The sequence below is a fragment of the Cariama cristata genome, unplaced genomic scaffold, assembly GCF_000690535.1.
Source record: "Cariama cristata isolate BGI_N322 unplaced genomic scaffold, ASM69053v1 scaffold15260, whole genome shotgun sequence".
Lineage (NCBI taxonomy): Eukaryota > Metazoa > Chordata > Aves > Cariamiformes > Cariamidae > Cariama > Cariama cristata.
Window position 1 is genome coordinate 1013 of NW_009595376.1, and position 11686 is coordinate 12698.

Consider the following 11686-nt stretch of genomic DNA (forward strand, 5'->3'; position numbering starts at 1 on the left):
CACCTGCTCAAAACTTTTACATTATACAGGATCAAAATCTGTGATCAGTCTCTTTGAAATTTCACCAATAGCTACCAATGAAACACCTGTGTAATTTACTTCAAATAATTAATCACCTCAGGTATCTTTTAATGCTTTAGGACTTCCATTCTCAAAACAATTCAGTGCTCATTTTAACTGCATGACTTGCTACTTACTGATAAAAAGAACTACTACGTATTTTCCTGACCAGATTTACATTTACTTAAAAAAACTTTTACAAGGGAAAAACACCTAAAAAAGATTCAGTGCTGACCCAATCCCCCAATCCTCTCACTTTTTTTTTTTTTATTTTTTAACATTCAAACTGAGCTCAAATGCTAACTTAAGAAATTTAGCTTCACTGGAACTTAAAAGAAAATACTGCATAAATCTTTATCCTCCAGAAATATCCACTAGGGATGATCCCACTATAAAACAAACAAAAACCCCTACCCCATTTAGTAACTCCTCCAAAAAGGACAGGTATCTTTTCAGGTTACTTCAGTGGCTTTTCAACTAAAACAGTTTGAGTTGGCTTACCAACCTCCTTTACAATGGCAACTTGGCACAGACTCTGCTACCTCAAGTTACCAGAAAGCCGAGTTCCATGGTTATACGTATTGCCTTTGAACAGCATTCACGTAACATTTCAAGGAAAATGAGATTCAGAAAAATTTTTTAATTGATAGTGCATAAAGAATGCATTTCTTTTTTGTACATACAAAGGCACTCAGTGATTGTCCAAGAAAAAAAGATCATAACAAACAGTATGTCCAGTTAAACTGACCTTTCGGAGTCTTCTAGTTTTTCTTAATTCCCCATTGTTCTTATTCTTTTGTTCATTAAAAACTTTGCAAGAGTCATCAGTAACATGACACTCTGAAATTTCATTTTCATCACCTAGAAACCAAATTTAGAAACTTGAAATGAAAAATGCAGTCTTGTGAAATGAAACTGCCACCAATTATTTTATCATAGCACATAGAGCTATGTACAATTAAGATATCTAAGTTAATAATTTGTACCAGTTATTTTTATATTGTATTTCAGTTACAGAAAAAAGAATGACAGTCAAGCATATAACTTCAGGATCTGATCTTGTAAATAAACTAGTCATAAAACTCCCAATTTCCAAAATTTTGAAAACTATATATCAACTACAAGTAATGAATCAGCTAAATTGCTTTCCATTTATTACAAAATTTGCAATTTCTCTGAATATAGAGATAGTTGAGAGTGTGAAGCAGTGGGGGCTAGTTTTTTCCTTTCTGATTGAAATGTTAACATTTTCAGTACACACTGTGTTTACCTGAAATGACCTGAAGGTCTGAAACATCTTTTCAAACACTTTGCAAGTAAATCTAGCAAGCTGTTAGCAGGCAAGGATCACGTGCGCATGTAGGCATATCAGTCCTATTATTTATAAAAAGGCACCATCCATAAGAAAGAATGTACTCTAATGCAGCTGCCAAAAAGCATTATATTTCATCACATATTTTGTGAATTAATATATATTTAATTCTTCAACACTGTCAGGATTACTTTTCTAAGCACTAAATAAACTTTTGAATCATTCGAGAAATTAGCTTGCTTGCATAAGCTAAAAAGCGTTGATCAATGAAGTTTTAATAACTGAAGATTTAGGTAGATCATTTTTCCCAAATTTAGTTCAATGGAGTCTACTTTAGGACATTTGTTAATTTTTCATTTCACAGAAATGCATGAGACCAGCTAAAGAAAGTTTAATAATTCGTGATTAAAGTGGTCTACATTCAGCTCCTCCCAAATAAGCTGCTTCTGATTACTTTTGGAAAATACTGAAGGGTACTATCCATATTTACTAGTCTGACTGCATATATAACTAAAAATAATTTGGTTTTCCTCTGTCAGCTACTTAAACTCTTAATCCTTGAGGTTACAGAACAACAAATTAAAACACAATGACAAACATTTTCCATTACTGATTACTTATTTTAAAATTATAACCTTTAAACTAGTCAAAATTTAATCACTTCTTCACACTAAAGTTGCAAGTTTCACATGAATTTATACAATATTGCAGTAATTTTTGTGTAATACAAGTAAACTTGGCTTTCAGGTACAATTGTTAATTTAAACTCAGTATTTAAATACAAAGTGTAATTTAACAAAGGGAGAACTAATTGCTTAACTATGTTAATTTTATTTAGTATTGCACTGAGGCTCATCATCAATCACTGAGCAAGACTGATGGCAAGTAGAAGAGGAGAAAAGATCTTGCCACACAATAAAAAAAGCTACAGGGGACAATGTCCATCACCTCTGATTGTCAGACTTGGGGATCTTATGCATTACAGAAATAAGGACTATTCTTTGTAAGCCAGTTCCTACTTCTCTCCTGACTATCAGGACTTCTCAAGCACTTCCCACTCTGTAGGTCTCAAGCTTCACTGTCCATTGTCTGTTTTTCCTCCAATTGCTTGTTTTTAAAGCAGTTGTTCACTCACAAGTAAGGACTTTTCATCTTTAGTTGCTTTTCCTAGGGTATTTCAGATAAAGTTGACACATTTTTTGAAGCAATTCCATCCACTGTTAGTTACTCCTAAATAGTTCAAATAGGCAGGTAACTCATGCCACTGTGGTCCATTAGATCCACTAAATTCTCTTCTAAAACATTGCTCAATGACAACTCTGATAGCCCTCTGAAGTATTGTAACAAATTAGAGTGACTTTAATTTGCAATTTAAGCTTCTACTCATTCATGATCATTTATCACCAGTGAGTAGTTTTGAACCAGAATATTATCTTCAAAATTCCATTCGATATTTCCTTCGAGTTAAAAAGCAAAGTAATGATCAGGCACAATAAGCTAGTTTTGTTCAATCAAATCAATCATGTCTATCTAATAAAAATTTTATCTGCAGTATAGTGTTCTACTTTAAAAATATCATAATGAAGTGTCACTGAAATTAAGCTATATCATATCTACTATTTTGTACTTATCCACAGAGTTATCGACCTCAACTATGAAGCAAGTCTGAATTTGTCATAATCAGTAATCCTTCAGGTACATATGCACAGAATATTTAATAACTTGTGATGTTATTATTATTGTAGTGATTACTTCAGCGTGGGCAAATACCAAGTTCTTGCTATTCAGAACACAATTTCTTCAAGTCTTCTGAAAGCTTACATGCCCACCAGGTTCTCAAAGAGAACCTGTTAATGGTTTAGAACAATTTTATCTAGCTTGTTATGCACTCTAGGACAAGTTTCATCAGGCTTTGTAAATTTGACTTCATCAAAATAATCCTCAACCTGTTCCTCCAGTCAGAAATATTTGTCCTTTTTTGTTTTAATAATTAGTTACAATTAAACTTTTTGTAAAGATAAATAAAAAGGAATCAAGGAAGAAATGGTTTTCTTCTTCATCCTTCATTTGTTTTTTAAAAGGATGTAATAAAATGCCAATAGAGGACACCATACAATACTTTTAGCGAGGTTGTCTTCTTGCAAAACTGAAGAAAAAAAAAAAGGGCACAGCAAATCTAAGGAAATTCTCATGTGTGTTTTTAAAGACTTAAACAGTATTTTAGCAGCATTAAGTACCTAGCACCTAGAACCTCAGGTAAAACTCAGTCATCTAAATTAAACTTAATAATTTTTGCACCAAACAACACAATAATATTCCACATTCCCCATCTTAACATTGATCTACATTAATTACACTATAATGGGTCTCACTTTTTGTCTTTTGGCCACTAAGATAATATTTGCCTCCCAAATTCACCATAAATATCTAAAATTCACTCAGCTAAGCCTTAAGTTTCTTTTTAAGACTGGAAACAATGCTAAGTTTGAGTTCAAATTTCTAAATTATTTCAGGATGATAAAAGCTTAAAAGAGCATACTCTTGCATTCCTTGCCCAATATTATTTATTGTTGTAGCTTTCATATGAAAAGTCATAGGAATTCATCAACTCTGAGCAAGTATTGGCATTCTGAAGCATGTGGTTCAAGTGCCAGCTTACCCTACCATCAGCCCTATTAAAAACGTTATAAGCAGATGGACTGGATTTTGAAGTAAAGCAATTTACAACACGAATGACAAAGAAGTTCTTAGAGTCTCTTAGTAATACAGAACATTAACTTTCACAAAAGACAATATTATTGCATTTCCATAAACTTATATTCATGATAGAGAAAAGCCAACATTTTCCTTACTTTGTAAGTGCTAAAAACGTAGGCATTGACAGACAAACCCCAGTTATACAGCACTTATTGATTACAGAGCACTGAAATTTATCAGCTATGGCTGGTTTGATATCAGAAGGATAGAAAATTTATTTCATCTCCAGAAGCAAAGCTGAGAAAGAAAAAGTGAATCTGAATAGGAAAGCATCTTTTAATATTCTTATAATGCCTAATTAATTTCAACTCTTGCATCTGTGACAGTTGTCTACTTGATTTATGACTTAAGATGAAAATAAACAGCCATGTTTATGCCTGTGCTGTTCAGCAGAACAACTGGGCAGCCTTGACTGCACCCTACAAAGGAACTTGAAGTTTGCTACAACAAAAGCATTAGGACTTGAAAAGTTAGTTTAAGATTAGGCTGCATATTACAATTCTAGTTTAAAATCAAATGTTCCAAGTAGTCTGTGGAAAGAAAGCTTATCAAATCTTACTTCTTGTCATTAAAGACATTGGGTAAGAGAGCCACTGACCTAAAAATCATAAGGAAAAAAAATGGGCAAGAAAAATGTTTAATATTTTAAATATATACAGCTATATTTTATAAAAAGATATATTATATAAAATGTATATATTTACAGATATAAATTTTATATGGATATTTGATTACTCACAACTGTATATACATGAGTGAAAAGAATCCTTTAGCTTTTAAAAATAACATACTGTATTTATCAGTTTTCACATCACGTACAACATACAGAAAAACAAAGCAATTTACTGTTTACTAATTAACATAGACAAGAAATAACTTACATTCAAGAAAAAAAGGAAATATTAAATGTATATTTAATAAAAATCAATTATTCCATCATACAGTATCACAGTACTAAGTTTTAAACAAGATTTTCATTCTCTTCGACAGAACTTGCATTATTAGGGAAAATACAACTCATCTTTCATTATTGATTCCTTCCATTTTTAAGTACACTCGTTTGAGCTGTCAAACTTGAGGTTCTAACGTGACTATACAACAGATGTATGAAGCTTGGGAAAATGGCCATTGCTGATAAGTCACAAATACTATTAAAATTTCTAGAAACACAAATTGAGACTTACAGATGTTCCTAACAAGAAGGATAAAAAGTATACGGTTCCTTTTTCCTCTCCTCCAAAATCTGTTACCTTAAACAAGTTGTCCAGCGAGAAAATAAAAGCATAACATGCTAGACCATTGATCATAATTTAATCACTAGAATTTAAAAGTTAGAATTAACTCTAAAATTAACTGGCATTCCTAAGTTTAAAAGTAGTAAACGTTTTTTCCTTCCCCATTTGTTTTCATGATTGTTTAATAAAAAACAGACTGTTCTTTGACATTAAGGACTACATAATTTAAGGATCATCTTCTAGTATATTGCTACATGGCAAAAACTGCATACAGTGGGTTCACACATTTGTGGGTGTACATTTATACTTGTAGAACATACGCCTGCATCAACTTTTTTTTTAACTGTGTTATAATGACACACCTTCAAGTATTAAAATACAGATGTAGTGAACCCAAAAATAGCAGCTCACAGTTCAGCAACTTACTACCCACAGATATAGGTACAGTCACCGTTCAACATTTCCACTGGATGATTTCATAAATACAAGCTTGATACAAGTTTGTTGAACCCTTTAAGTTAGTAATTAATTTTATATGATTCATTGATGCACTGCTGCAGAATTTTCTAGGGAAAACAAATGATTAAAATACACAATTATGATTACAAATATTTAACCCTATGTAAAGTTTGACAAACAGAGCTCAAAATATAAAAATCTGAAAATTATTACCCCAATGCATGTTAAAAGCATTTTCCAGGGAAGTTCTTGAGATTCAATATTCTAGTATACATTTACATTGAAATAACTTAGGTTAAACCCATTTGAAAATGCTCAAATATAAAAAATACTCTTAAAATTATTATTAAAAACTAAGATCAGTTCCATATAAAAAAGCCATGGTTGAAAGAGACACTTACATCGCAACTCTTGCACATGCCCTCAAATGTCTTATTCAATCTTCATCGTAGCACAAGTTAGAAATTGCTAACTCCAGTATTTTTTTTCCAATACAGATTCTATGCCCTTAACTGAAATTAACCTATAGCAATTTTAACTTCTGAAATAAAAATAATTTGAACAAGGGACCCTACGATGAGGAGTTACTTATAAACAACTTACAAGAGCACTGTAACATTTAAAACAGAAAGACTTTGGTTTCTTAAACTGATTTTCAATAGCAGCAGAAAGTGTACAGAATACCAAGCATTAGGGGAAAAGAAGGCTCACATTACTTTTGTTGCATTTTGTGAGCACAGTTTCCTTATCTCTTGGTGACCTCTTTGTGTTTGTAACGTACGGGAAAACAAATGGATGTTCTTTTGGATCCTATGCACTCATTTAGTTTACTCAAAAATAAAGTCAGTACTGCAACATTTTCTTCTTTTGGTGTAATTCTGAAATGTTTTTCCCTTTGGAATGGCAGTTCATTTTGCAATTTAGTTGCATGAGTATATTTAATGCAGTACGGTATCTTTTCATTTTCCAGCTCTATGTAGCAACTTACCAGTACTATGAGTATAGTGATTCACATAGGTTCTGCAGGATTTTTCATGAGCATGCTGAGGCAGCCTGTTCACATCATCAGAATCTAGAGCTTCTGCAGTGTCAGCTTTTTCACCATCTGACATATAGTTTAATGGCGCACTTCCAGGATGTTCAGCTGGTTTGAAGTTTTTCTTTACTGAAACATCATTTGCTAGAATAGGTCTTTTCCTACTTTTCTTGGTAGTAGTACGTGGCTTACAAAAACTCACATCAAGCAAGTCCATGTTTGTAGAAGCGCCTTTGCAACAAACTTCAGGATTCTGTGATTCCTTTGGTACTTGTACCTGTACTTCATTTTCATTCAAATTAGATGAAAAGAAGTCTTCATAAGAATCCTCTTCAGCGCAAAAAGACTTGCTATATGAAGTAATTGCTTGCAAGAACTCTTTAGACCCTGCTGCACCCAGTTCTGAGGTAGCCAGTTTCAAACTAGGTAGTGTTTGTAGTTTCCTTCTCTTCTTGTCTTCAGGAATACAATCGTTTCTGTCAACAGGGAAGCTTCTATCCAATGAACATGTATTTAAGTCTTCACTATTCACAGGTGAATTAGAAACACCACCAATGAAAGCAGGAACAGTATTTAACTTGACTGTCTTTTTGGAAGGAGTAACATGACCCAAGTCCTTGATTTGGAGAAGAGAACTTTCATTTGCAACTGAAGTAGTCATGCTATTTTCATCCTTCTGATTTTTCTCTGGAAACTTTTTTGGATCTTTCTTTTTTAAAGACAATTTATCATCCAAAGCGTTCTGCAAAATCTGTTTTTTTCTTAAGCTTCTTCTGCTATGTTGTTTTGGTGTTAAGTTCTTCTGCTCATAGCTATGTGAGGGAGAATTCACTGATGCACTAGTGGATACATAAATATCAGTCCAAGTATCACAAGTGTGTTTTACTACGTCTGTTTTCTGTCTCTTTAATTTATCAGTTCCCCAAAGACAACTTGAGTTCAAGCAGTTCTCCGTTTGTTCTCCTGCAAAATATGAAAAGTGGCAATACAAATGTATTTAACAAAACAGAGAGAGTACCAATTTCTTAGTATAATATATATGCAATTACTGAAAGAAGAAAACAAGGATTCAGCCACTTCTCTGGATATCATATGGCAAGTCACCAAAAACTGCTCAAGTGGCCCTCATTACGAATTCTAAAGACTGTCTTCTCACTTTTCTTCTGAGACCAAACACCAGCATCTGACTTCAGCTTTCTGCTCACATGACTGACAGAAGACATGAGGTCTGAAGTACATACCCATTGCATACATGATTAATGCTGTTAAGATGCCCACTGACATAGCTCAACAGCCTTCACAATAATCTTCTGCCTGATGTCCTGCTACTATGCCAAAACACAGGAACAAACCCCTAACTTTATGAGAATAAGAACCTTGATAAACTACTTGAATTCATCTGCAACCATAAAACATTTTTAAAAGCTGATTTATTTTTACTTGTTATTTCTTCAATCCCTGAATACTTAAGCTGGAAAACACATTAGGTTTCCTTTTAAATTCAAGTTTTTTGATTGAAAATTCAGAAGACATTACAGTTCTCTGAGGTGTCTCTCTCATTCAGTTTTTTTTGGTTCCCACATCACACTGTTCAGTGTACACTCTGTATTCTATACCAGATCACTGTAAGAGCAGAGAAGACTGACACCATGCCAGGACAAGAATCCATGGGGAATGGTGTGAGGAAAGAGGAGGAAGTGAGGCAAGCATCAAAGCAGTAAGACAGAGTATTTACCCAATGTGATTCCTCATACTCCATTTCCCTTGAATTCTTACTTCTACGTACTTTGCCAGTTAAGTAAGACTAAAATAATTCAGCTTTAAACATAAAATGAGAGAGCAAATATATACACTTTCCATTTCGGTACACTGTACTTTCCAAATTAAGATATACAGGCCATGTATTACTTTTAATTTCTGTAATATATGAAGTTGTGTTGGTTACCTGGTAACAATGCACCTTCTGAATTAGTTAAGACACAAGTAGACAGCAGGCAGTCTCCTGGTGAATTACTTGGAGATACTTGAGACATTTGTGAACCTAGGAATTTGTAAATAATAAACTAGTTAGCTGTGTTTGCACACATACAGATTTCCATACCATCTATTCATATTTCAAAACAGCTCAATTGTAAGAGACAACTCATTGCCTTGCCAACTAACTATAAGCATATAAATAATTGTGGACCACTCAACAGTACCTCAAATTACATACAAATAAAAATGCTATTAGATATTAAGCACATTTTTTTCTAGATAACTCAGCACCACATTTTTCCAAAACTAAAGAATGATGGCAAACCATTTGGAAAATATTATAGACCTTTCCAAGCCAGTTGCAGTATTTTACTAAAGAATCTGTCAAAATCTGCAATTAGCAGCAAAGCTTTGATATAGCAGAAATGCTTTTCAAAACATTTGAAGGTATTACCTTAAAACTCAAAGAAAAAGCAAACACAAGCCATGCTTAAATAAATGACATTTAATTTTTCATCCATGTATCACTGGTTCTTTACTTGCCTCCCACAATTATTTTTGAAATTATAAACTGACAGTCTAGTTGATATAGACTTCTTAAAACTTCAAATACTATAGATTCCCTTCCCTCAAAAAAGATGTTCCACATTTCAGCAGTTTTTATAATAACAACCTGACAAAACCTAATGACTTAGACCTCAATACTTTCAGAGTAAGGTAACGCAAACACTAAAATATTATTTGAAAACTGCAATCTAGATTTAATTCACCAGGATCTGCATTTTGAAATCAACTAGATTTAGTCAATTAGGTCATTAAAATTATTTTTTTAAAGCCTGTTCTTCAGTACCTGGAGAGATGTCTCACCAATTTTGGACTCCCTTTTAAACTGCTGGCCTGGGAGTAATAACATTACAACCTTTGTCAAGTACAGCATTCACATTAAAATTTATCAGGAAGTAAGATTCAGAGTCTCGCTGTAAAGTTTAACTAAGTTGTGACAATATCAATTCACAAGTTTAGAAAGTCTAGCTTAAACATTAGTCCTCTTGAGCAGTCTAGTGATTAAGAAATTCCTTTTTGGAATCGTTGTCTTCCATGACTTCTTGTGCCCTTCAACAGAAAGAAACTAAATACTAACGCATTTGCACCTTCTCGAAACCTGGGAAGAAAGGAGGACATGAAATCAAGTAAGATACGAAAAAAATTCTGAAGGCCAGAGCAAGACAAGTGTGCCAAAAATTCAGCAATAAAAATGGTAGCCATTTGTGCACGTTCATGGATAAGTAAAATTTAGCTTCTTACCAGTAAGAGAAAGATTTTCTCTTTTTTCCTTCATCTCCTTTATTCTTCTTTCCATTGTACTGCATTGATCTTTTATCTTATTAACAGGGCTGTATATAAGTGAACCATTGTCTTCAAACAGTAAAACTGGTACATCAGTTTCTACACAAAGAAATTGCATTTGTACATTAATGTTACATGCTGTAACAGCTTCAGATGAAGTTTCTTTTTTTTGTTTGTTTTGAAAAAAACTTGAAAAAATTAGGTTCCTTATACCTAACATCACTACAGATGCCTTAATACCACAAACTTGCAAAGAACTCTGTAAAAAGTAAGTCAACTTTATTTCTCATGGCATAAAGGTAAAAAAACCCAAACAAACAAAAAACCAAAACAAAAACCAAAACCCATCAAGCATTTTAAAGAAATAAGAGATATTTGAATCTTAGTCTAAAGTAGTTCTTACCAGCATTAATTGCTATCTTTTGGACAGCTAATTCTTTAGTCAGCTGCTCCAGCCTTCTCTGCAGTTTTCTATTATTTTTTGGAGTTTTTTCAACAAAGTCTGTTGGCTGCATACATTTATGCTGCAAGACACATAAAATTATTAATTATACGGTATAAAACTGGCAGAAGTAACTACACATCCTATTTGCCTACCATTTTATCATGGTATTTACTATCAGTGTTTAACTCTATGCTACTTATCACCTCCTCGAGAGTCACAGAGAATTGTAGAAGTTAACATTTTCCAAAGTGAACTTTAATAGGAAATAAGAAAGAATCTTACAGATTTTTTTAGGTTAGATTTTAGTAAAAAGGAGACTAAGTCACCACCTTTTCTTTTTTGCTTGTAGTAAAGCTAAGGCTTGAAAGATTTTTTTATTTTTTTTTTTTAAATACCAGGATTGTAGGTTTTGTCACAACCCAGTGAAACATAAGCCACATGGCAGTCATGGGTTTTTGATTAGTCATTATGTCATTTTAAATTAAATATTCTTTTCTTTGTTCACCAATATAAAAACTCTATTTTTATTACCCTTTCTTCAGATAAGATGCCACATCGTCACAGCCATAGCCTACCTTTAAAAACCTACTCAGATGGATAGGTAGAGTTTACAGAATGTTCCGAAAGTAAACAGTTCAAATGTCTAAGGTCAAGAAGTCAAGTTCAAACTTTAAAGTTTACTATTCTAGGCCTATTTAAAAAATAAATAAATCACATACTCACTTTTTTGATCAGTAGTGGTGATCCTTCATTAGTGTCTACTGGAGGAAATAAGGATTCATCAACATGTACTCCAGTTTTTCGACATCTGTATAAGAAATCAGAGCAAGTTTGATGTTTTGTTTTGTTTGTTTTAAGAATGAGAACATTTATTGCAAAAAGAGTTGTCCAAGTCCTGCAATATTGAAACACCAAGCCTTCCTAAGTGTGTACCTTTAGCATAACTACTGTAATGCTAAAAAAAATTTAAAAAATCTAGGACACGATACAATTTTTTTGTCCTAATAATGCCCTCTAAATTGCTGTTCTGAAACTCAAAGTTTCCCACTCATATGTTA

General features: G+C 32.9%; 1 protein-coding gene across 1 annotated transcript; it reads right to left on the reverse strand.

Moving 5' to 3' along the window:
* Positions 1–517: 517 nt before the first annotated feature.
* On the reverse strand, positions 518–11436 carry MCPH1 (microcephalin 1; the record flags this gene model as incomplete). Its single annotated transcript, XM_009701860.1, has 7 exons — positions 518–556; positions 809–926; positions 7627–7822; positions 8805–8900; positions 10142–10282; positions 10587–10707; positions 11352–11436. Coding segments are annotated over 7 exons (796 nt in total), but the record flags the coding sequence as incomplete, so codon positions are not given.
* Between the last annotated feature and the right edge of the window lie 250 nt (positions 11437–11686).